At 43.9% G+C, this 27,508-nt stretch overlaps 1 protein-coding gene across 1 annotated transcript in view; it reads left to right on the top strand.

The window, feature by feature from the left end:
* p2ry6 (pyrimidinergic receptor P2Y6) overlaps positions 1-23,566 on the top strand; it is a 57,322-nt gene extending 33,756 nt beyond the window's left edge. The window contains exon 2 of the mRNA XM_043692486.2: positions 19,198-23,566. Coding sequence (XP_043548421.2) covers positions 19,244-20,230 — 987 coding nt within the window. The 5' untranslated portion in view covers positions 19,198-19,243 and the 3' untranslated portion in view covers positions 20,231-23,566. The remainder of the gene's footprint in view (positions 1-19,197) is intronic.
* Positions 23,567-27,508: the final 3,942 nt, after the last annotated feature.

Below are 27,508 nucleotides of genomic sequence, written 5' to 3'. Positions count from 1 at the left end.
TATTTTTTTTTGCTCAGAAGAAAATGTTTCTGGGGAAGATAGGTTGGTACAGAATATTCAGATTTTGGTTTAATTTGATTTATTATTGTCACATCTACTGAGATACAGTGAAAAGTATTGCATGTGATACAGAAAAATCATACTGTACATAAGTCCATCAGGGTAACAGAATGCAGAATGTAGTTTTACAGCTATAGAGAGGTGCAGTGAAAGATCAACCTCTAATACATGACAGGTTGATTCCTAATTCTGATAACTCTACAGTGGAATGGAGTCACCTCAAACCCCAGGGATTGCCTGAGAAAACAAAGAAGAAGGAAGAAATCAGAGGCTGACTCAAAACCTCAGGATTTATTGGAAAGAGGGGAAGGGGAGGTCAGGGCAGGGCTCCAAAAAGGCTCTGAGGCATTCCCCACCCACCTGTCGAAAGTTAGCTACACTGGCCATCCAAGATACTGGCCCTGCTGCTGTGCCACACTTGTAAAATATAGGACAGGAGCGCCCCCTCTCACACTCTCCTCAAACTGCAGACTTCTTCCAAGCTGGTCAGTCCCCTATTGGCCACCCAGCTTGGAAATACACCCATGTGACAATGATTAATCAAATCAAAGGTGTCTCTTCCTCTGCCCTCTTGGCATAGCTGATCTCCAGTACCAAGCTCATTTTGAGAATCCTGTTCAGTTAACAGCTAAAGAAGGTCAACGGGTGTGGCCTGCCGCTGAGTGATGTTGGCAAAGTCATGATGTGGGGATGCCGGTGTTGTACTGGAGTGGACAAAGTTAAAAATCACACAACACCAGGTTATAGTCCAACAGGTTTATTTGGAAGCACTAGCTTTCAGAGCGCTGCTCCTTCATCAGGTGGTTGTTTAATATTACATCCCATGGCACTTCAATCCTGTAAAGTCTGTGTCTTGTGATTCTGCTCCACAACCACCTGATGAAGGAGCAGCGCTCCGAAAGCTAGTGCTTCCAAATAAACAAACCTGTTGGACTATAACCTGGTGTTGCGTGTTTTTTTTAACGATGTTGGCAAAGCAAGACACAGCCAGCAGCATAAGTGTTTGCACCCTTTTTCGACATCTACCCTGTTAAGGCTACCTAACAATCTTGTATGTTTCAGCAAGGTGGTTCCTCTATATGCCATGAGCACAGGCCCAATCTACTCATCCTCTCCTCATAAGGCAGTCCCTCCATACCTGGGATCAGCCAAGTGAACCTTCTCTGGATTGCCTCCAATTCCAGTATGCCTCGGGGGCCAATTTGGCTGGATGGCTAGTTTGATGTGGCACCAACAGTGTTGATTCAATTCCTGCACCAGGTGAGGTTACCATCAAGGACTCTCCTTCTCAACCTCTCGCCTGAGCTATGGTGACCATCGTGTTCAAGCAACTACCAGTTGTCTCTCTCTCTGTCTGTAATGAGGGAGCAGCCCTATGTTCTGGTAAGACTGTGATGATTTTGCATCTTACTTCAGATTAAGGGCCCCAAAACTTCACAGTATTCCAGCTGTGATCTGACTAATGCCTTGTATAGTTTTAGAAAAACCTCCCTATTTTATATTCCACTCCCTTTGAAATAAAGACCCATGTTCCATTCTCCTCCCTATTGCCTGCTGAACTTCTGTGATTCATGAATAAAGAATCCAAAATCCCTCCGTTCCGTAGCTTCTATCTTCTGGTCTCATCTCTTGCCAAGACTTTCAGACCATACCAGACGATATTTCCATTAAGCTCAGGGCTATTCTGTGGATGGGTCTCCCAAATAACTTTGGAGACTAGTAACAGAGGCTTTCCTTATATACGCCTGCATTCCTGGTTCAGTTGGCATAAATACATTATTGGAAATGTGTTGCTGGAAAAGCGCAGCAGGTCAGGCAGCATCCAGGGAACAGGAGAATCGACGTTTCGGGCATAAGCCCTTCTTCAGGAATGGGGAAAGTTTGTCCAGCAGGCTAAGATAAAAGGTAGGGAGGAGGGACTTGGGGGAGGGGCGTCGGAAATGTGATAGGTGGAAAGAGGTCAAGGTGATAGGTCAGACTGGGGTGGGGGCGGAGAGGTCAGGAAGAAGATCTCAGGTTAGGAAGGCGGTGCTGAATTTGATGGATTTGACTGAGACAGGGTGGGGGGAGGGGAAATGAGGAAACTGGTGAAATCCTCATTTCCCCTCCCCCCACCCTGTCTCAGTCAAATCCATCAAATTCAGCACCGCCTTCCTAACCTGCAATCTTCTTCCTGACCTCTCCGCCCCCACCCCAGTCTGACCTATCACCCTCACCTTGACCTCTTTCCACCTATCACATTTCCGACGCCCCTCCCCCAAGTCCCTCCTCCCTACCTTTTATCTTAGCCTGCTGGACCAACTTTCCCCATTCCTGAAGAAGGGCTTATGCCCGAAACGTCGATTCTCCTGTTCCCTGGATGCTGCCTGACCTGCTGCGCTTTTCCAGCAACACATTTCCAGCTCTGATCTCCAGCATCTGCAGACCTCACTTTCTCCTCATAAATACATTATTGCCCTGCGTTAGACAAACTGACCATCTTCCTTTTCAAAGAATCACAGAATTATTGCAATACAGAGGAGGCCATTTGGCCCATTGTGCCTGCACTGGCTCATTTTAAATGAGCATCATTACATCGTGCCACTTTCCTGCTCTATCCCGATACCCATGTTTCAATCCAAATAACCATCCAATGCTCCTCTTGAATGCCTCAATTGAACCTGCAAAATTTCCAGGTAGTGCAATACTGTCCCTAACTACTTGCTATGTGAAAAGATAAGTAGTTTTTCTCACACCACCCTTGCTTCATTCACACATCACTTTAAATCTATGCCCTTTCATTCTTGTTCCTTTTACAAGCAGGAACAGCTTCTCCATAACTACTCCGTCCAGCCCACTTAATCCTCTACCAAATCTCATCTCGGCCACCTTCTCTCCAAGGAGAGCAGTCCCATCTTCTTCAATCTATCCTCATTATTGAGGTTTCTCGTTCTTGGAACCATTTTTGTAAATCACTTCTTTATAGAAGCGGGCATTGGATAGGCATATGGAGGATAGTGGGCTAGTGTAGGTTAGGTGGGCTTGGATCGGCGCAACATCGAGGGCCGAAGGGCCTGTACTGTGCTGTATTGTTCTATGTTCTATGTTCTAGATTCCCTACAGCGTGGAAACAGGCCCTTCAGACCAACAAGCCCACACCAACCCTCCGAAGAGTAACCCACCCAGACCCACTCCACTAACCTATTACCTTACATTTACCCTGACTAATGCACCCAACCTACACATTCCTGAACACTACAGGCAATTTAGCATGGCCAATTCACCCAACTTGAAAATCTTTGGATTGTGGGAGGAAACCAGAGCACCTGGAGGAAACCCACACAGACATGGGGAGAATGTGCAAACTTCACACAGACAGTCACCTGAGGTTGGAATTGAACCCAGGTTCCTGGTGCTGTGAGGTAACAGTGCTAACCATTGAGCCACCATGCCACCCTATAACCTCTACACACATTGGAGGAAGGCAGCTTTTGTACAGACTCCAATGTGTTCGTCCCTTTCCTGAGATGTGGTAACCAGTATGACATTCAAAAGCTGAACTAAACAATAATAACAACTTGCATTTAAATAGCACCTTTGATACAGTAAAATGACAAAGTTGCTTCACAGGAATGAACATCAAACACAACTTTAAAACTGAGCTGCAAAAAGGAATTGCAGACATTAAAAACAAACCTTTTGCCAAGAAGAGAAGAGAGAAATAGCAAGGTCTGTGTAGGAGATTCCAGACCTTGGGGTCCAGGTAACCGAAGTCCCAGCTGCCAGTGGTGGAATAACTAAAACTGGGATAACTTGAGAGGCCAGAATTAGAGGATGGTGGAAATATTGGAGGGTTGTTCGAGGTTTACAGAGATAGGAAGAGCGGGGGCAGTTGGAGGAGTTTACAAAGCTAGAGAGGATTGAAAGGAACTAGTCATGGTAACAAAGAGGAAGAACAGTGTAAGAGATAGAGGTGTTTACAGAGAGAAGGAACTTTGTGTGGTTGGAGGATGTTACAGCATTAGAGGTGTTTATAAGGCTGGAAGAGATAATAGCGTTGCCAATTGTTGGAAAGACCCGTTACTGTGAAATCTGCCACCCTTACCTATTCTGGTCTATATGTGACAGCAATGTGGTTGACTTTTGACTCCCCTCTGGGCAATTAGATATGGGGAATAAATGTTCACCTAGCCAGTGATGTCCTCCTCCCGTGAATGAAGAGAGAAAAAAAATCAAAGATCCTCAGACAGCACTTTCCAAAACCACAACCACTTCCATCTAAAAGGACAAGGGGCAGCAAATAAATAGGAATACCACCCCCTGTAAATTCTCCTCCAAGCCCCTCCCCATCCTGACTTGGAAATGTATCGCCGTTCCTTCAGTGTCACTGGGTCAAAATCTTTGAATTCCCTCTCTAAGGGCATGTGGGTCAACCAACGGCACATGGACGGCAACGGTTCAAGAGGACAGCTCACCACCACCTTCTCAAGGGGCAACTATGGATGGGCAATAAATACTGGCAAGATTAGAGTAGTGCTGGAAAAGCAAAGCAGGTCAGGCAGCATCCAAGGAGCAGGAAAGCTAATTTTCCTGCTCCTCGGATGCTGCCTGACCTGCTGTGTTTTTCCAGTGCTACTCTAATCTTGACTCTAATCTCCAGCATTTGCAGTAACCACTTTTGCCTAATGAATACTGGCACACAGCCATGCCCTTCCAGTGAATGAATAAATGAAATCATTGATAAATCCAATAGGATGATCAACGAAAGAAAATCCCTTCCCTCAAAGAATGTGAGATGGAGGAATCTGATTGGTATGAGAGTGTTTACAGGAAAGCTAGATGAGTATGAGAGGCAATGGATTCATGGTCAGAATTAGCTCTTAATTTCAGGTTTTTTTTATTGAGTTTAAATTTCACCATCTGCTATGATGGGATTCAAACCTGGTTCCATAGAACATTAGCTGAACCTCTGCATTAATGGTCCAGCAATAGCATAGAGAGGCTATCGCTTCCTGGTATTACAATGCAATGCAATGCATCCTGCAGATGGCTGCTGCTGAGTGTTGGTGGTGAATGAACTGGATGTGATGCCAATATTTTTGTGACTGTGTTAAATTTTGTTGGACTATGTTCAGTGAGGCACTTAAAATTGCACGTTGCATGTTAATTGGACAGAATTAATGGAAGAGCTTGTGGAAGGAAAAACATTGAAAATGATAGCTAGTTTAAAAATAAATAGTGGACATTAATCTGTTAGATTCTAGACAGCGAAGTGGAACTTCCAAAAGGGAAATAAGATTAATGTTAGCCAGATGGTTAACTACATTACAATCAACTAGTTGCGATTCAGTTCCACAGGGGATAATGACATTTACCCTCTCTCTAAAACAAATAGATTGGCATGCATTGTCCTCCTACGCCAATTGGAAAGTAAAATGTCTCATCATTAAATTGAATGTTGCACACCTGTCAGCCAAACAAGTCTTTTTCCCCATTTTCCATGTTTTCAATCTGGACAAGAGAGATGTTCAAAATGACAAAGAGAAATTTGTCCCTGTGCTTTTTCTCTGGCTTTTCCTCAGTTGCTCTGCAACAATCTATCACTTGGGTTTGGTAGATGCGATGAGATTTCAGTTGCCCTTCTTGAATTTTGACCTTGGATAATGCCTGTGAGTGGGATGCCATGAGAAGCAACACAGTCGCCTATTTGTAACACTACTGGGTTAGTAATCTGTAACATGGGCTCAAATCCCACCTAGTTTTGAATATCATGCTCATCCAAGTACTTTTTATAGGTCATGAGGTTCCTCTCCTCAACTACACTCCCAGGCAGTACATTCTTGATAAAAACGAAAGGAACTGCGGATTCTGTAAATCAGGAACAAAAACTGAAGGGCCTGGCAGCATCTGTGAAGAAAAGTCAAAGTTAACGTTTCAGGTCTGGTGGCCCAAGGAAGGGTCAGCGGACCTGAACCATTAACTCTGATTTCTCTTCACAGATGTTGCCAGACCTGCTGAGCTTTTCCAGCAACTTCTGCTACTGCATTCCAAATGGCCAAGTGAAAAATAATTTTCTTCAGTAACACTTCATCTTCCTGAATCTGTACTGATATCTTCCTTCTCTTGAGTAAAGACAGATGAGAAGTGCACACACAGATTTCCACCTTGATATCTAATGGACCCCAATCTTTTCCTGGTTAATCTCTTCCTCTTGGTATGCATTTATTTATTCACAGGATGAGGGCGTAACTGGCTAGGCCAGCATTTATTGCTGAACTCTGATTGCCCAGAGGGCAGTTAAGAGTCAACCACATTGCTGAGGGTCTGGAGTCGCATGGAGGCCAGACCAGGTAAGGATGGCAATTTCCTTCCCTAAAGACATTAGTGAATGAGGTGGGTTTTTTTTTGACAATCACTAATGGATTCATGGTCATTATTAGACTCTTAATTCCAGATTTTTATTTAAGTGATATTCTACCATCATGTCAGGTTTTGAACATTACCTGGGTCTCTAGATTAACAGTCCACTGATAATACCACTAGGCCATTACCTCCCATTTCTCCCTAATTTTACATGCCAGTGCTTTACTCATGCCCCTTCTTTGCTCTCGAATTGCTTTCTTGAGCTCCCTACTTCACTTCCTGTACTCCTCTAGGGCCTCCATTGATTTGCTTCCTTTGTACAAATTATATACCTCTCTTTTCCTGCTTAGCCAGTTCTGAATACTCCAGGATATCTAGGGTTCTCGGGCTTGTTGCTCCTACATTTCACCCCAAAGGGAATATGTTAAGGCTAAACTCTCCCCAGTTCCATTTTGTTACACCTTCCACTCTGCTGTAGATGTACCCATATATAGTTATTCCCAGTCTACTATGGTCAAGATCCTGTCTTATTTTAATAAAATCTGCTTCTCCCCCCCAGCCCCCCAATACAAAATTCTTTTTTTCTGACCATCCTTTTCCTTTTCTATTTGTGCCATATGAGTCCAACTAATGGAGGGCTTTCCTCTGATTTCTACTGATTCCAGTTTTGCCAGGGCACCTTGATCCCACACTCAGTTGATTATAGCCTGGATGCTAAGGGCTGTCACTCTTGCCTCACCTCTGGAATTCAGCTCTGGTGACCATGTTCGGACTGATGTTACAATGATGTCAGGAGCCGAATTACCCTGAACCTAAACTGAGCTCCGTTCCTTTGCTGGAAATTTAGAATTTGCAGGAATTTTCCAGATTGCCAGGTAAATGTCAGTGATATAGCTGCACAGAAACATACTGGCAAAGACCACGGCAAGTTCTGGAGCACTGGATTATTGTTGGAATGTTGTCAGGGCACACTGACCTTGCAGTATCCAATTTCTTGATATCACATGGAGCGAATGGAATTGGTTGAAGACTGATATTTGTGATGCTGGGGGAGGGCGAAATGGATCATCCACTGGGTACTTCTGGCTGAAGATTGTTGTGAAAGCTTCAGCCTTAACTTTCTGCACTCGTGACCCTGAGGATGGGGATATTTGTGGAGCCTCCTTCTTCAGTGAGTCGTTTAATAGTCCACCACCATTCACGACTGGACTGCAGAGTTTAGATCTGGTCTGTTGGTTGTGGGATCATTAGCCTTATCTCTTGTCCTGTTTGGTATCTTCACCAGGATGACACCTCATATGCCGGTGCTGCTCCTGTAATGGCCTCCTGGACTTGGTTCCCCAACTTGATAAGAGGCTCCTGATACTCTCTGAGCCACAGCTTTCCAATGAGCTCCTCTCCTTCCCCATTGTCATGACTGCAGTTTATTTTTAAGCATTTGTCCAATTTCTTCGGAGACTTTCCATCTTGCTGGACTGTTTCAAATTATAGACTCATTAAATATAAAATAAACATTCATTATCATACATACTGAGTAAAGGAGAAATATCCTGAAGATTCCATTTGTCAAAGGATTGTAAAGTTGTGAATCAGTGTCATACAAACACAAAGAAAGCTGGAGAAATTCAGCAGGTCTGGCAGCATCTGTGGAGAGAGAGAAACAAAGTTAACGTTTCAAGTCTGGTGACCCTTCTTCAGAACTGCTTGTGAATCAGTCTGATTGTCTGAGAGTGAAGGGGACTATATTCCCAAAGTGCATCTTCCGTAATTTGGTTTATAAATAGCAGCACAGTGCTCAGTGATAGCATGTCAACACAAAACCCATTACTAAGGGCAGTTTCTTGGTTTCTCATGCAATGCCATTTCTGCTGCGGACTAGTGCTTATACTGAGGAGTAACTTACGTGCATGTGGGTGTGTGTGTGTCTGTGTGTGTGTGTGTTCTGTCTGTTTCTCTGTGTGCAAAAGTGTGTGTATCTGCATCAGTGTGTGTGCACCTGAATGTGTTTGCATGTCTGTGTGTGCGTGTGTTTGTTAGCGTGCAAGTGCATGTGTGTGTGTGGTGGATCATTGAACAAGCAACCTTTAAAAGGAATATTAACCAAAGGCAGGAAATCTTCATGTAAACCCATCACATTAATTGCAGATAAAAGAGTTGTTCAAATCTAAGAAAAAATTAATGCTTTTTTATTTAGTCATGGCTAGTCAAGCACTTATTGTCCATCCTTGGTTGCCCTGGTGGATGATGCACAGGCTTTGGGGAGTCAGGAGGTGAGTTACTGATTGCAGGATTCCTTGCCTCTGACCTACCCCTGTACACAGCATTTATATGGCTAGTCCAGTTCAGTTTCTGATCAATAGTAACCCACAGGAGTTTAACAGAGTGGAATTCAGTCATGGTAACACCATTGGATGTCAAAGGGTGGTGGTTAGTTCTGTCTTGCTGGAGATGGTCATTGTGTGGCATTTTTGTGGTGTGAATATTACTGTCTAATCTTTACTTGATTGAACTATTTAATTCCAAATTACACAAACTCTTTCATTACCAGACGAGGATTAATATGAATTGTCAAAAATATTTACAAGAATGATCCTGGAGATCAAGGGTTTGTTATATGAGGAGCAGTTGAGGAGTCTAGGTCAGTACTCAGTGTAGTTTCGAAGCATGAGGCCTGGATAGAGTGGACATGGAGAAGATGTTTCCACTAGTAGGAGCGTACAGGACACAAGGGCACAGCCTCAGAGTGAAGGGATGACCCTTTAGAACTGAGATGAGGAGGAATTTCTTCAGCCAGAGGTAAATCTGTGGAACTCATTGCCACAAAGGGTTGTGGAGGCCAAGTCATTGAGTTTATCTAAGACCGAGGTAGGTTCTTGAGAGCAAGGGTTAGGGAAGCAGGCAGTAGAATTGTGAGAAACAAAAGCTCACTCACTTTAATAATTTCAGTCCGAGACAAATATCTGAATCCGCCATTTATTTATACACCTATAGGTGGGTGCCCTGTCTCATTACCAGGTAAGGTAATGACAAAATGCACACCAAATCCAACAAACTCTCGAAATTTATACAGTTTGAATCCCCATATTTTTCCTTATTCCATTGTTTGTTCCCTGCTTCGCTTACGTCACTCATTTCCTTAAGACTTATTCCACAACTTCTGTTTATCCTGTTTTGTCCGTGACAAACTCTTATCTCTGACTCCCATAAGGGTGTTTGACGTCAGTCTATTATAGGTTATTGATTAGGCATATCTTTTCTTCTATCAGCATCTATTTCCATCCAGAGGCCACTTTGACCTCTTTGATTAGGGTTTGTTCCTGTGTCCCCGTGTAAGGGGGAAACAGATGCTTTCCTGTTTGCCCATATATCCACCATTGTTCTGTATTCACGTCTCATGCTTTCTTTTTGCTGAATATGTATTTTCTCATTCCCATTCTGTATCAGAATTTATACTTGCAGAAATAACATTAATTCATTTATATCCCACAATTTCCCCTTTTTCTTTTCATTACTATCTGTTATCTTCTGCATTTTTGTCTCTTTTTTTTTTAAACATTGTTCCCAAAATTCGCAAGCATCATTTCAGAGATTTCATCCATCTTAGTCTCACTCATTTCCTTATTATTTAGTTGATAAAGTTCCTCTGTCTGATTCCCCTCAGGGGCATTCGTTTCATCAAGGCTGTTTCAATCAGCCTCTGGGTGAGCCCTCGTATACAGGGTATGACACAACAGCCAATGGCCACCAATACCCCGACTACTACTATCAGGGAAGTAAGGATAAAAACCACCACCCCCTTTCTCTGCTAAAATCATATCAAGGGCTATTCTATTTTCCCATGCTATCCTACTTGTCGCATCAAGCTGTTCTGATATTCCTTTAACCGCCTCTCTTGTATAATTTTATAAATCGCTGTTGATTATAAAAAATGTAATTTATCCAGTCTACATTTTTATTAATTGTTACCCACCAAAAGAGAGCTGACTCAAAGCCTGCTGCAATCTGGTTACGAGCTTTGAATTCAGGTACTCCCCTAGGGACTCCTACTGAATCAAGATAAATCCTGTCATCAAAAGAATTATCTAACAGTAATCTCTTACCCCTTCCCTTTTTCCCTACTATCTTTTCCTTCTCAAATGCCAGGGTAAATGGAATTGCCAATTGTACAATTGCGCATATCCCTCTCCAATCCGGAGGTAGGGTGGGTCTCAATATTTTTCCTCCACAGTACCACCACAGATCCGCTCGGGGAACCTTTAATGCTGAGTAGTTCCCTCCCTTCTTCGTTTCGGTAACATTCTTAATCTCTGTACATAATTTCAGCTCCCCCAAATCTCTCGACCGACTCGTACCTCGCTTGTGCACACATGACGTGTGATTTCCAACTGCGGCGGAAAATGTGGGGGGAACTTTTGCATCTTTCTCCTCCAAGGGAGGGAACATCAGAGATAGGGAGGTACAATTCCTATCATTCCATGCAGTCTCATCCTGATACAGGGCTATCATACATTTCATGCCCTTCCTGTCTCGCTTCCACCCGAGCGGAAAGGGAACCACTTGGGCCACTGGCCTACCGGAGGCATATGCATAGCAATTGCTTTTGTTCAGACTTTTTACAGTATACTTTACCCATTCAACCCAGGCATTTGCATCCCCGTACCCAGTCTCTATCTCGATGGTCTGTTTCAAATCCTTTACCTCTATAATTTTTACTACTGTAGGATCATTGGGAGGGGTGAAAGGTTGTATCTCATTACCCAGTAATTCTACCCATTTTTCCCTGTCCTATGCTAATTCGAAAACAACAGCCCACAAACTCCATCCTATTTGCTTTCATTTCAATCCCAAATGTTTCATTTAATTGTACCTCATAAGTGCCACCTCCCAAAACCGCTCCGTGCCATGTGGTTTTTCTTATCGTTAAATATATGGGGTTACACTTTTTATCGGGACAATCGCGTGCTGGTCGGAAGGGGGTCCGGTGTATTGTGACAAGACCATTATACCAGGTACCATCCCCGAGGCCATCCCCATAGGACTTAAGATGTATCTCTGAGTTGTGGTATTGTCTCTGATTAGCTACATTCCCACAATTTACTAAGCTACATATATCAGTGTCTATTACTTGTGGATTGTCAGACTCAGGAACCATTAATAATACATATGAAAATGATATGTGACAAAATCCTAATACCAAGAGGGCTAGCATCATAACTCTAAGCATTCCCAGTATTCTGATCATTATGCTAAAACACAAAAAGGCTTAATATACAATCTTACAGAAATAATCCCGCGCCCGCATCGCCACTGTATAGTCAATTACTCAAAGTCTCTTTAGTCTGAGTTTCAGCGGGTCTTGCGTTGATTCGGCTGTCCAGACTTCTTCCTCAACTGGAGGGTCCACTGGCCCTTTGATCCGAGTATAATGAGTCCAGCCTTTTTCCGCCATCCTTATTGCCGTTTCGGCAATCAAAAGAGCCTGATACGGCCCTTCCCAGTCTGGCTGCAACTTAGTCTCTGTCCATGATTTTATTAAGACCCAATCTCCTGGCCGGATGGGATGAACAGCAAATTCAAGGGGCGGAGTCTGTGCCAATAGACCCTGTTTTCTGAGGAAAGATAAAGAGGAGGACAAGCCCAGTATATACTTCTTTAAAAACAAATCTTTAGTTTCGGGAATTGGCAATTCTCCCTGTGTTCCCAGATAAGGTAATTCAAATAAGATTTCATAGGGGGATAGTCCCAAATCTTTCCTCCGCCAAGGGACAAGCCCAAAAGGCATCCTTTAAATCTATCACACTAAACCATTTGTGATCATGAGGGATCTTACTTAATAACATGTAGGGGTTTGGCACTACTGGGTGCCTGACCTGCACTATCCGATTTAATGTTCTCAAATCCTGCACCAATCGATAAGTTCCATCAGATTTCCGCACTGGTAGAATTGGGGTATTATAAGGAGACATACATGGCTCCAACAAACCATCTCTAATCAGTCCCTCAATTACTGGCTGCAGTCCTCGTTTACCTTCTATGGAAATAGGATATTGTCGCTCACAGACAACGTCCCCTTTCCGTTTTAAATTTATTAAAAGGGGAGGGATCTGTAGTTTTCCACGATTCCCTTCTCTAGCCCATACAATAGGGTCTATCTCTCTCTCTGCATCCTCTGTCAACATCGCCAGTTGTACAACTAATTCTTCTTCCTGAATTCCAATCTCCAGTCCTAAAAGGATAATTAAATCTCTCCCCAGTAAATTACTTCCTATATCAGGGATATACAGCAGTTCCCCTGTGATCCTATCCTTAGGACCTTCTATCATCATAGGTTCAAATACTGGAACAGTAAATCCTTCCCCTTTCACCCCCGAAACAGTAATTGACCGTGTTAACATTTCTACTTTCTTTGGTTTAAAATTCGGCGATGACCGTGCTGCCCCGTATCTACTAGGGAGATTACCTCCTCCCTACACGGTCCCACCTTCAAGTTTATCAAGGGTTCCTGGTGGGCCCCCGAGGGCAGGAACCCCTGACACCCCTATTCTTCATCATAATTCATAAGCGGAATTGCCTTTTTCTTCCCTTTGTAGATCAGGATACTCCCGCTTAAAATGCCCTATCTTTCCACAATAATAGCATCCTTCCTGTAGCGACTTCCATCTCTGCCCCTGTCGCTCAAACCCTCTATCAAATGTTCCCCCTTGTCCTCTCCCTCTTTACAAACACTTTCTGTGCCTCTCTCAACAATTCATCTCATGGTTTTTCGCTCCATCCTTCTATCTTCTGTATCTTTCTCTGTATGTCTGGCCATGCTCTTGTCACAAAATGTACTTTCAAAAGACCCTGTGCCACTGGGTCCTCAGGGTTCATTCCAGAGTATTTCCGCATTGAGTCCCTTAATCTTTGCAAGAAAGCTGAGGGAGTCTCATCTTTCTCCTGTCTAATTTCAAAGGCTTTAATCAAATTCTGTGACTTCGGAACTGCCTCTCTTATTCCTTTTAGAATCAGGTCTTTCAATTCCCTCATTTCTTCTCTATGCTCTGGGTTTTGGTTTTCCCACTGGGGGTTTCTGAGGGGAAACTTCATCTCTCCCTGTCCAGCATCCCCATCTCCAATCGGGTGTTCCCTGTCCCATATTTTAATGGCAGTTCCTCGTACAAGTCCCCTTTCCTCCCCAGTAAATAATATATTCAAAATAGACATTAATTCAGCCCAGGTATACAGACTGGGCCCCAAAAATTGAACAATTTGTTCAGACAACCCCACCGGATCCTCAACCAGGACCTCCATTTCCTTTTTAAATGTTCTGACCTCCCCACTGGTGAGGGGGGCACTTACAAACCAATGTCTTTGTCCCCTATGGGTACCTCCCAAAGGGGATAAGTCGTTACGTTTTTCCCCTTTTTCTTTTTTTTAAAGAAATATTGCAATATTTCTAGCTCCCCATAACTTCAAACACCAATTCATCAATTCATGCTTGACTAACCTTCAAAGCCTGTTCCTAACTTATAAATATATTTATATATATTTACGTTCATTTCTTCAGTATTTAATAGTCAAAATGCAAAATGCATACAGTTCCCAATTTTGCAATTCACTGTAATTACCCAGTTTTAGTCCTTTAATTTAGATCCAGAATTAGTTTTCTTAAATAGTCCTGACCAATCATTGCTCAATTACAATACTATAGGTCGTAAAATAATCAGAACTTGCCTTAAAAGAATTTGTCTACTCAAGTTTTTTAAAAAAAAACTTCTAATGCATGAACAATGGCTGAATCCAAGGTCACAGATATTAACCATAGAATTTTGCTTTTACTACAATCTAATGTTGAACTGAAACTTCAACTGTCCTCCATAAATCGCTTTTATGTAAAGATAAAAGAGATTAGTTAGAAACTGATAGTAAGGCAGTCATGATCTGTAAAAAGAACAGGAGTTATCATTCCTTTTTTTTTTCTTCATAATCACAATAGAATCCTTAACCTTAAAAGAAATCATGTTAAATTTCCATAACAAAAATCAGATTCAAAACAGTCCTGGAACTCAAGCTCCAGGGAATAAAACACAAACATTCAATCACCAACAAACAAATGTTCACTCAAACCAAATCACAAAGGGTTAAACTTCCTACCAGCTGTACAGCTCTTTTCATTCTCTCTCTCTCTCTCGCACATTGACATATAAATTCAGATATTCACAAACCCAGTCTTCGTCCGATCTGTACTTTGGCCAGAAGACAGCGGGACGAAGAATGGAGTCCTTAGTCCATACAAAGCAACAATATTTAATCATCTTTCTCCCTTGCACAAGTATTATTTTGCCAATTTCCACAACATCCTGCCCAAAGGACTTTCCGGAGGAATGTTGTAAGGGACCCCGCCTCCATTTCCATTGTCTTTTCCTTACTTTGTTTCCCCGGAGGCTTTTTCCTTACCCAAAGCGCAAGCCATATTGAGTTCCTTCGTTAGTCCCTTATTAACTACTAAAACTCAATCCCGGCCACCAAGGCAATACTTAAAAGTCAATTTTCTTACCTTGGTCTGTGCACAGAGTTGCCTGGCCCCTTTTGTCACCGTATTTTCTATCGAGCTCCTATCACTGTCTGATTCAGATGTCTCTCTTATAGGATTCACATCAGTCACCCAAGGGAGCAGACCAAACCGGGACACGAGACCGCTCCTCAATGGGGAACGGGACGCGTCTTCCCAGTGTCCAAGGCCAGCCACTCCCCCCGGTGATGGAAGAAAATCCCGGACGAGCCCCCAATTGTGAGAAACAAAAGCTCACTCACTTTAATAATTTCAGTCCGAGACAAATATCTGAATCCGCCATTTATTTATACACCTATAGGTGGGTGCCCTGTCTCATTACCAGGTAAGGTAATGACAAAATGCACACCAAATCCAACAAACTCTCGAAATTTATACAGTTTGAATCCCCATATTTTTCCTTATTCCATTGTTTGTTCCCTGCTTCGCTTACGTCACTCATTTCCTTAAGACTTATTCCACAACTTCTGTTTATCCTGTTTTGTCCGTGACAAACTCTTATCTCTGACTCCCATAAGGGTGTTTGACGTCAGTCTATTATAGGTTATTGATTAGGCATATCTTTTCTTCTATCAGCATCTATTTCCATCCAGAGGCCACTTTGACCTCTTTGATTAGGGTTTGTTCCTGTGTCCCCGTGTAAGGGGGAAACAGATGCTTTCCTGTTTGCCCATATATCCACCATTGTTCTGTATTCACGTCTCATGCTTTCTTTTTGCTGAATATGTATTTTCTCATTCCCATTCTGTATCAGAATTTATACTTGCAGAAATAACATTAATTCATTTATATCCCACAGAATGGAGTTGAAAAAACCTATCAGCTATGATCGAATGGCAGAGCAGACTCAATGGGCTAAATGGCCTAATTCTGCTCCTTCATCTTATGGTCTTATGATTCAGACTATGGAATCTTCAACTATTACACTTATCTTCATTGCTCAGTCCTTTGAGTGTTGAAGTTGGGAAATCAAGTTGAGGTTGTACAGGACATTGGTAAGGCCTCTCCTGTAATACTGAGTCCATTTCCGGTCGCCCAGATATAGGAAGGATTTTATTAAGCTGACGAGGATTCAGAAGAGAATTACCAGGATGTTGCCGGGTATGGAATGTTTGAGTTATTATAAACGTCTGGATAGGTTGGGGATTCTTTCACTGGAGCATGGGAGGTTGAGAGGTGACCGTATAGAAGTTTATAAAATAATGAGAGGTGTACAGAGTCAATGATAGTTGTCTTATCCTGAGGATTGTGGGGGGACGTTCAAAGCAAAAGGGGTACATTTTTAAGGTGAGAGGAGAGAGATTTAAAAAAGACATGAGGGGCAAGTGGGTGGTTCTCGTGTGAATGAACTTCCTGAGGAAGTGGTGGATTTGGGTACAATAACAACATTTAAAAGACATTTGGATGGACACAGGAATAGGAAAGGTTGTGATTCAGGTTGTAAGTTTGCTCACTGAGCTGGTAGGTTTGTTCTCAGACGTTTCTTCACCGTGCTAGGTAACATCAGCAGTGAGCCTCCGGTGAAGCGCTAGTGTTCTGTCCCGCTTTCAATTTATGTGTCTTGGTCTGTTAAGGTGGGTGATATCATTTCCAGTTCTTTTTCTGAGGTTGGTAAATGGTGTTTAAATCGATGTGTTTTTTGATGAAGTTCTGGTTTGAATGTCAGGCCTCTAGGAATTCCCATGCGAGTCCCTGTTTAGCCTGTCCTGGGATGGATGTGTTGACCCAGTCAAAGTGGTGTCCTTCTTCATCTGTATGAAAGGATACTAGTGATAGCTGGTTATGTCTTTTGGTGGTTAGTTGGTGCTCGTGTATCCTAGTGGCTAGTTTCCTGCCTGTCTGTCTGATGTATTGTTTGTTGCAGTCCTTGCAGGGTATTTTGTAAATGAGATTCGTTTTGCTGGTTGCTGGTACAGGGTCCTTTAAGTTCATCAGTAGCTGTTTCAATATGTTGGTCAGTTTGTGGGCTACCATGACAGTAAGGGGTCGGAGTAGTCTCGCAGTCATCTCTGAGGTGTCTTTGATGTATGGGAGTGTGGCTAGAGTCTCTGGGCATGTTGTATCTACTTGTTTGGGTTTATTGGTTAAGAATCGGTGGACTGTATTTATTGGGGTACCCGTTGTTCTTGAATATGCTGTACAGGTATTTTTCTTCTGCTGCTCATAGTTCCTGGATGGTGCAGTTTGTTGTGACCCATTTAAATAATGACACAGCTCCGTTTGTGAGTATTGGGATGATTGCTTCAGTAGTTGAGTATCTGGTCTGTGTATGTTGCTCTCCTGTAGACACATGTCTGCAGTTCTCCATTGACTGTTTGTTCCACTGTGATGTCTAGGAAGGGGAGTCTGTTGTTGTATTCCTTTTTGGCGAACTTTATGCCAGTAAGGATGGTGATAATGATATTGCAGGTCTCTTCTAATTTGTTTTGTTTCGTGATGTCATCCACACAGTGGACCCAAAGTTTGGGTTTGATCGTGGGGAGGGCTGTTTGTTCTAGTCTCTGCATCACTGTTTCTGCTCATAATCCTGATATCGGTGATCCCATAGGCATCCCATTGATTTGTTTGTAGGTTTTGTTGCTGAAGGTGAAATGGGTAGTGTTTGGAGGGATATGGACCAGTACCAAACAGGTGGGATTAGTTTAGTTTGGAATTATGTTCAATATCGACTGGTTGGCCCAAAGTTGTTTCCGTGCAGTATGACTCTATGACTATGACTCTATCTATTACTTCCTAAAAAAGAATACAAGCCACTGCCTATCTGCCTTCTCCTGATCTGCCTCCAATTTTATAGGGATGGTGGAAAGGTTGGCTGGCTATTGTCCTTGGTCTATTGAGGACCTTAGATCAGGATACTGATGTGCCTGAACCCATTAGCTTCTTCTACATTACTTGCACCAGGGGAATACCCAAACCAGGCAGGTAGCTCAGGGGCTTCTAGTAGATATTATTAAGAGGGGGAGTTTCTTCGGAAGCATTGTCCCAGCCGATATTTAATTGCCCAGCCGATCCAATTCTGAGAGTGTAGCAGTGGCTGCTTCAACTGAGGCTTTTAAAGGGGCATTGGATTAGTAGAGGGAAGAATTGTAGGGCTTCAGATGAATTGGTCTTGCAATGAGGCAGCAGAGACGAGATGGGCCAAATGGCTTCCTTCTGTGTTGTAAAGTTTTCATAGTTGTGTACGGTTTTATCATCAGGAAATGGATTTGACTAGTTAACACCAGCAATGATGGGTTAGGACTGGGATTTGCACAATGTAATAACTCAGACCCTCCAACCCTGGCAACATCTTCATAAATCCTTTCTGCACCCTTTCAGGTTTAACAACATGTTTCCTACAGCAGGGAGACCAGAACTGAATACTGTCTTCACCAATGTTCTGTACAGCTGCAACATGACATCCAAACTCCTATATGCAATGCACTGACCAATACAGGCAAGCATGCCAAATTCCTCCTTCACCACCTTGTTTACCTGTAATTCTACTTGCAAGGAACTATGCACCTGTACCCTTCTGTCTCTTTGTTCAGCAACCCTCCCCAGGGTTCTCCCATTAACTGTATAAGTTCTGCTCTGGTTTATCTTTCCAAAATGCAACACCTCACACAAAACTATGGGAAGAGGCTGAATAGTCTGAGACTTTTTCTCTGCAGCATTGGAGGCTGAGGGGTGACCTTACAGAGGTTTATAAGATCATGAGGGGCACGGATAGGGTGAATAACCAAGGTCTTTTCCCTAGGGTAGGGGAGTTCAAAAATAGAGGGCATAAATTTAAGCTGAGCGGGGTAAGATTTAAGAGGTTTTCATGCAGAAGGTGGTATGAGTATGGAATGAGGTGCTAGAGGAAGTAGTGGAGGCTGGTACAATTACAGCATTTAATAGGCATCTGGATGGGTATATGAATGGAAAGGGTTTAGAGGGATATGGGCCAAAAGCTGGCAAATGGAAATAGTTAAGATTGGGCTATCTGGTCGGAGCAGATGAGTTAGACTGAAGGGTCTGTTTTTGTGCTCCATAACTCTCTGATTTCAGTACCCTGAGTGATCATTGGGGTTTCATCAAGCATCAGGTGTACTTTGTTTCTGGGGATGATGGATGAATGGGATAAGGAATCAAGACAGGTAATTGGGGTTGAGGCACAGATTGACCATTATCTAACCAAACGGAGTAACAGGCCCGAGAGGCTGAATGGCCTCTTCCTGTTCTGATGCTTCCTATTCAGATTTCACTTTTTGTTTGGACAGGGCCGAGTGAGAGGAATAGAAGTTGAAGCGTTCAGGAGACGGGAACATGAATGATTCCACCTCTGGCCCTCCGAGCAAAGGCTGCACATACCAAGAGAAGTTCAAGAACATTCTACTGCCTGTCACGTACTCGGTGGTGCTGGTCCTTGGCCTGACCCTAAACCTGACAGTCATCATTCAGATCCGGCTCTCCCAGAAGCCTCTGACCAGGAATGCCATTTACATGGTCAACTTGGCCATGGCGGACATCCTGTACGTCTGCTCCCTGCCGCTCCTGATCTACAACTACATTCACATGGACTACTGGCCCTTCGGTGAGACGCTGTGTAAGGCCACCCGCTTCCTCTTCTACGCCAACCTTCATGGGAGCATTCTCTTCCTCACCTGCATTAGCTTGCAACGGTACATTGGCATCTGCCACCCGCTGAGTACCTGGCACAAGAAACGGGGCCCCAAGTTTGCATGGGCAGTCTGCGGCCTGGTTTGGACCTTTGTGTTGGCAGAGTGTGCTCCCGTCTGGAAATTTGCTTCCACCGGGATCCAGCGCAACAGGACTGTGTGTTATGACCTGAGCAGCCCTGAACAGTCCCTTTATTACTTCCCGTATGGCATCGCCCTGACAGTGGTGGGCTTTGCCTTCCCATTCGCCGGACTGTTGGCGTGCTACTGCGCCATGGCGATGGAGCTGTCTAAACCTAACCAGGCACTGGGCCACGCCATCCAGCGCAAAAAGAGCAAGGCCCTGCGGATGATTGTCATCGTGGCCGTGGTCTTTATCATTAGCTTCTTGCCCTTCCACCTGACCAAGACTGCCTATCTCATCATCCGCGCTCAGAGCTCCATTGCCTGCTTGACGCTTCAAGGCTTCGCCCGGGCCTACAAGGCCACGAGACCCCTGGCGAGCATGAACAGCGTCATGGACCCCATCCTCTTCTACTTCACCCATGAGAAGCTGAGGCAGAGCACGCGATTGCTGCTGCAGAGGGTCAACACCAACCTGAATGCGAGGGTATGCAGGAGTGACAAGACCTGACCTCCCTCACCTTCATCCAGCTACATCAGCCAGCTTGGGTGGAGGCTTGCGCAGGGTAGTCTGAACGCACTGGACCAAGTGACGGCCTCCCACCTGACTGCATGGCATGATTCAGGGGGATGGGGTGGGGTTGACATGGACGGCGGGTGGCCTGCATGAGCCGTATTTGTGAATCTGGAGAACAAGCAACATCTGACACAGCGTGTCAGCACCCGAGGCTGGAATGCTGGAGTTAGAGTGATGGCCAGAGATAAGCAACTGCATTGATAATGCACTGACGCACATGCTTTAACCCAACCAAAATATCATCCCTCATTTCACAAAAACTAAAATACAAAAATTGCTTTAACAAGGGGGGATTGCAAGTATTTGGGACTGATTTGTTTCTAAGCATGGACTTCAGAGTTCAGAGTCATCCCAACTCTGAGCCTTTTGATTTTTGGGTATCTTTGACAGTGTTGCCAGTCTTTCATCTCTTCACTTAAAGCATGGTAACTTCTTGAGTTATGTATCAGAGATATCACCACTGTTTACCATCTCCATCACTTTTGACTCTACCTCAGCTCATCTGCTACTGAAACCTGAGATCATGCATTTGCTGCATTTGGACTCGACCATTTCAATGCACTCCTGGTTGGTCTCATAAACTCTACCCTCTGTAACCCGGAGACCATCAAAACCTCTACCTGAGTCCTAAGTCACAGCAAGTTCCTTTCCCCTGTCCTCCTTACGTGTGCCAACTGGCATTGACTCGAAGTCAATGAACATTTTGATTGCGGATAAGAAGCAATAAAGCAAAACTTGCTGGAGTAACTCAGCAGGTCTTGCAGCACCTGTAAAGACAGAAAGCAGAATTAACGTTTCGAATCTGGTGCCCCTTCTTCAGAACTGTTGGTACAGAAAGCAACTGCTCCCTTTAGTTGAAAGGTCTACTAATAATTTTGTGGCAAAGGGCAAGAGGTTTAGAGGGGATTTGAGGAAATGTTTTCTCATCCAGAGGGTGGTGGGCATCTGGAATGCACTACCTGGGAGGATAGCTGGGGACAGTAACCACAGAACTTTTATAAAAGTGCACGGATGAGCACTTGAAATGTCATAAATGTGGGAAAGTGAGACCAGTTATAGGTTGAGTGTTGCTTTGTTAGTGCAGACTCGTATGATTCTATGATCTCTGCTCTCCTCCAGTTCTGCCCTTTTAAAGCATCCCTGATTTTAATCACTCTATCATTAAGGATCAGAGCCTCAGTTGCTTAGGTCCCAAGCTCTGACAGTTCCACCCCCAATCTACTGCTTGTCAGCCTCACTTTTTATTCTTGTAACCGTGATGTGGAGGCGTTGGACTGGGGTGGACAAAGTCTGAAGTCACATGAGCCCATGTTATAATCCAACAGGTTTATTTGAAATCACAAGCTTTCGGAGCACTGCCCCTTTATGAGGTGAAGATGTCATCTGATGAAGCAGTGGCACTTTGAAAACCTGTGATTTCAAATAAACCTGTTGGACTATAACCTGGAGTCATGTGATTTCAAACTTTATTCTTGTAAAACACTGCCGTAAGACTCCAACTCCTTTAAGCTAACCTTTAATCACCTGACCTAACATCTCCTACAGTACCTCTGTGTTATATTTGGCAAACAAACACTCCTGTGAAACTATTTGGGACCTTTTCATTGCATTAAAGTTACCAGATTAATATAATTTGTTGCAAAAGTTACAGATACTTTAAATATCAATGTGAAGCCACCGTACATTCATCTGTCCAAGTTTACAGAAGCCACTTAACCTCACATACAAATTGGTTGTTTTATTTTAACCCTCTACAAGCTCCTGAACTTTCTTATTATGATTTTTAGGGCTGAATTATTTTACATTATAAAAGCTAGGTAAGCAGCAAAGGCTGCTGGAAGTCTGAAACGTGCACAGAGAAAGCTGGAGGAACTCAGCAGATCTGTAGAGAGTATTCTTAACTTCTTGAGTATGGAACAGTTCTGAAGTGGAGTCATCAGCCCCAAAACATTAACTCTGTTTCTTTCTTCACAGATACTGGCAAACCTACTGAGATTCTCCAGCATTGCCTGTGTTAGTTTCAGATTTGTAGCGCCTACAGTATTTTGCTCAAGAGCTTTTAAGGGAAGCTTGATGAAAATTGAGGGAGGAAGTAACAGGAAGGCATGGTGGTGGAATTAAATGGAGAAGGAATGGGAGCAGGCTAATATGGGCCAAATAGCCTATTTCTGCACTGAGAGTACTTTGTAAAGGGAAATGTCCAGGCTTCTCCCAGCTCCTGGAAAATTAGGAGATGTGAATTTCATTGACATTGCGTTTTACTAGCTGAGAGAATTCTATTGTAATGCAAATAGGAAGGTGAAATATTCCTGAATTTGCATATTTTATTTTAATTGAATTTATTTTTTTCCTGGGTTGTGGGTGTTTGTTATCCATTCCTAATCAACCTTGAACTGAATGGATATTCGCCAATGGCTTACTCAGGCCATTGCAGAGAGTGGTTCAGAGGCAACAACATCACTGTGGGTCTGGAGTCACAGGTGGGCCAGATGAGTTAAGGATGGCATTTATTGCCCGTCTCTAATTGCCCCTTGAGAAGGTGATGGTAAGCTGCCTTCTTGAACTGCTGCAGTCCATGTGCTGTAGGTAGACTCAAATGCCCTTAGGGAGGGAATCCCAGGAATTTTACCCAGCGACACTGAAGGAACGGTGATATATTTTGAAGTTGGGATGGTGAGTGGCTTGGAGGGGGAGTTTCAGATGATGGTGTTCCCATGTATCTGCTGCCCAGGTCCTCCTAGGTGGAAGGGGTCATGGGTTTGGAAGGTGCTGTTTAATGAGTTTTGGTGAATTTCTGCAGTGCCTCTTGTACTACACACTGCTGCTACTGAGCGTCAGTGATGAGGGAATAAATGTTTGTGGATGTAACATCAAGAGTGTAGTTCTGGAAAAGAACAGCAGATCAGGCAGCGTCCAAGGAGCTGGAAAATCAACGTTTTGGGCAAAAGCCCTTCATCAGGAATCTGTGGATGTGTGTTTGTTGATATGGTGCTAATCAAATGGGCTGCTTTGTCCTGGATGGTGTCAAGCTTCTTGAGTACTGTTGGAACTGCCCCCATTCAAGAAAGTGGGGAGTATTCCATCACACTCCTGACTTGGGCCTTGCAGAAGGCATGAGATAATAGAAGCAGTGCAGAAACAATGGGGTGAATGTCCTCTTTCGGTGCCATAACAATTCTGTGATTCTTTGAGACTCATTGTCCTAAAGTTGAAGTTCATTTGCACTATTTTTTGATTTACAGATTTCCTTATTTTAACTAATAAAACCACTGAGAGAAAAAAAAACAGTTGTTTGGTTGTTTTTGACTTGGGATGATGTGAAAGATTGATTAAACGTGCTTGCAGTGTGGCCCTCAGGGATTTCCCTCGGTTGGAGAGTTCATTCTCTGCCTTCATTCTGTAAGGGTTGCTTGTTGTTGTGATTCACAGGGCCCACAATTCAAGTTCCCACTCCAAGGACGTGGGCTGTGATCCAGGCTAACACACCTAGTACAGTATCAAGGGAGTGCCATACTGTCAGAAGGTGCTATCCTTTGGAACAGGTGCTAAATGAGACCTCACACAGTGACGTGCAAGTTATCATTTTAATTCACTCATGGGATGTGAATATCACTGGCTGGGCCCAGCATTTATTGCCAGTCCCCAGTTGCCCCTTGAGAAGGTGGGGGTGAGCTGCCTTCTTGAACCACTGCAGTCCGTGTGCTGAGGGTTGGCCCAAAATGCCCTTAGGGAGGGATTTCCAGGATTTTGACCCAGCGACACTGAAGGAATGGTGCTATATTTCCAAGTCAGGATGGTGAATGGCTTGGAGGGGAACTTGCAGGGGGTGGTGTTCCCATGTATCTGCTGCCCTTGTCTTTCTAGATGGAAGTGGCCGTGGGTTTGGAAGGTGCTCTCGAAGGAACCTTGGTGAATTTTGGGAAGATAATGCACAAAGTCAAAATACCACAGGTGCCAGGAAAACAAAATGTGGGAACACATTCAGGCAGCAGAGAGAAGCAGAGTTTCTGATGCTTGATCTATTACATCATGAAAACATAGAATCTCTATGATTCCCCATAGAATGGAAGTAGGCCATTCAGCCCCTCAAGTCTGAAGAGCATCCCACCCCCAGCCCTCCTACCCTTTCCCTGTAATCCTGCATTTCCCATGGCCAATCCAACCCTAACCTGCACATCTTTGGACTGTGGGAGGAAACCGGAGGACTCAGTGGAAACCCACACAGACATGAGGAGAATGTGCAAACTCCACACAGTCGCCCGAGGCTGGAATCAAACCCAGGTCCCTGGCAGTGTGAGGCCGCAGTGCTAACTACTGAGCCACAGAGCTGCTGGATTTGATCCCTCCACAAAGGGAATGTTTTTTGGTGGAATTGGCAGCCTGTCTGACATTCAAAAATCAATAAATAATCAGCAATTGAGCTTTTAAACAAGGCAATCGTTCCAAATATTACACTGCCTACTCTGGCTGACTTGAGCAGTCCAATGATTCACAACACCACTTTGACAAACAGTTTTGTGAAAAGGCAATAAGACCACAATAAAACATAGGAGCAGAAATAGGCCATTCAGCCCATTGAGTCTACTCCCCATTCAAAGATTTGATAATTCTCAACTCCTTTTTCCTGCCTTTTCCCCATAACCCCTGATCCCTTCCTGATTGAAAATCTCTCTATCTCAGTCTTGAATAGACTCAATGTCCCAGCCCCTATAGCCCTCTGCGGTAAAGAATTCCACAGATTCACTCCGCTCGGAGAGAAGAAATTCCTCCTCATCTCTCTCTTCAATAGGTGACCCCTTATTCTGAGATGATGCCCTCAGGGTCGAGACTCTCCCACAAGGGGAAACAACCTTTCCCCATCTATCTTGAAGCCCTCTGAGAATCGTGTGTTTTTCAATATTCTTCTCATTTTCCTAAAGTCCAATGAGTCTGGGCCCTATCTACTCAAGCTCTCTCCATAAGATAGTCCCTCCATACCTGTTACCGACTGAGTGAACCTTCCCTGGTCTCCCTCCAGTGCCAATCCATCTTCCCTTAGATAAGGGGCCCAAAACTGTTCACAGTATTCCAGCTGTGGTCTGACCAGTGCCTTTTTTAGTTTTATACTCCACTTCCTTTGAAATAAAGGCCAATTTTCCATAATCCTTTTCCTATTTCCCACTGAAGTTCCATGCACATTGTAGCAGACTCCCCCTCCCAGCCCCACCACAAATCCCTCCCAACACCTGAGATGATACCCTCTAATTTAGGCCTGCTCTTTGGTCTGTATACCGTTGTAAAACAGTGGAGAAGAGATAGCTAATGCTCTTTGATGGCCATTTTACAAGGTTGCTCTGATTTAACAAGCATCGGAATTGTATCACTGTATGTTATATTAACCAATGATGTCAAGGTAGGCTCCCAGTGTCCAGGTTTCTGGAAGGTTCCAACAACTCCTCCTCCCCCACACAGCTGCACACACGCACATACGCACACACACACAGACTCTCTCATACACACAGTTGGTGGGCATCTGCCTGTCTTCAAAATATCAATTCTCTTTCTTTCTTCATTCAGGTGTGTGTCCCAGGCAGGGCAAGCATTTGTTGCCCATCTCGAATTGCCCTTGATCTGAATGTCTCGCTCTGCCATTTCAGCAGGCAGAGAAAAATCATAGAGCTATACAGCTCGGAAACAGATCCTACCAAACAACTCTTCCATGCTGACCAGTTTTCCTAAATTGATCTAGTCCCATTTGCCAGCATTTGGCCTATATCCCTCCAAATTCTTATTCATATACCCATCCAGATGTCTTTTAAATGTTGTAATTGTACCAGCCTCCACCACTTCCTCTGGCAGCTCATTCCATACACGTACCACCCTCTGAGTTAAAAAGCTGCCTCTAAGATTCCTTTTAAATCTTTCCTCTCTCACCTTAAACCTATGCCCTCTAGTCTTGGACTCCCCTATCTTGGGGAAAAAAGACATTGGCTATTCATCCGATCCATGCTCCTCAAACACATTGCTGTGGGTCTGGAGTCACATGTAGGCCAGACCAGGTAAGGACGGCAGATTTCCTTCCCTAAAGGACATTTGAGACCCAGATAGGTACTTACAACAAAGACAATAGTTGCCAATTAACAACTGCTACTAATATCACTATCAGAGTTTAAACTTCAGGTTGAATTAATTCTTCAACAGCCCATGTTACCATAGGTAATTAAAATTACATTTCCAGATCACCAGTTCAAATGGAGTTTCTGTGATAATGATCATGGTCAGCATTGCTGAGTGCAGCTTTCAATTCCAGGATTTACTAACTGAATTTAAATTCTACCAGCTGACAGGCTGGGATTTGAACCCACAGTCTAGATTAGAATGGTGCTGGAAAAGCACAGCAGGCCAGGCAGCATCCGAAGAGCAGGAAAATCGACGTTTCAGACAAAAGCCCTTCATCTGTGTCAGGTTTATCAGCCTGTGCCTTTGTATTATTATCACTACCACTGCTCCCTACTTTATCTGAGGGTCTCAGTTTGAACGAACTCTCTGCTTCTCTTTCCAATACCTTCTCTGGCACCACAGAGTGCCACCTCTCTGAGTGTGCCAGCAGCTTGGCCAAGTGTGGAGCCTGTCCTCACTTGGATGGTGGTCTTCAGCAAGGAGACGGTGGTAGTAATATCGCTGGACAGTTACTCCAGAATGCCAACATAATGTTCTGGGGACATAGCTTCCAATCTCACAGAGCAGATGATGAAATCTTAATTCATTGAGGGAAAACACCTGGAATGAAAAGCTAGCCCAATTGGCAACTATCGATAAAAGTGAAGTCACCTTCATTATAACCAGACCATAGGACTGCTCTCTCAGTAGAGAGAGAAAGAGAAAGAGAGAGAGAGAGAGAGCGAGAGAGAGATGGTGGTTTATCCTAAGGCTCGCCGTGCCTCAGGTCAGAGGGGAGAGCTTGAGGACAGTCCTCCATGGTGACCTCAGCCAGTGCAGGAAATGAACCCACACTGTTGATAACACTCACCCAGCAGTCCAGCCAACTGAACTGACCAACATTCTACCACACGACCATTGTTGATTGTAATAAATACCCATTTAGTTCACTAATGCTCTTTAAGGAAGCAAATCTGCCGTCCTTAACGAGTCTGCCCCACATGTGACACCAGGGCGATTGATGTTTAACTGCCCTTGGGATAGCTAGGGGTATGGATGTGAAGGTAAACTGAA

The sequence above is a fragment of the Chiloscyllium plagiosum genome, unplaced genomic scaffold (genome assembly GCF_037043375.1).
Source record: "Chiloscyllium plagiosum isolate Xiang-an unplaced genomic scaffold, Cpla_swu_hap1 HiC_scaffold_6, whole genome shotgun sequence".
Classification (NCBI taxonomy): Eukaryota; Metazoa; Chordata; class Chondrichthyes; order Orectolobiformes; family Hemiscylliidae; genus Chiloscyllium; species Chiloscyllium plagiosum.
The sequence above is the reverse complement of the archived record's forward strand: the minus strand, read 5'-3'. Positions and strand labels throughout refer to the sequence as shown.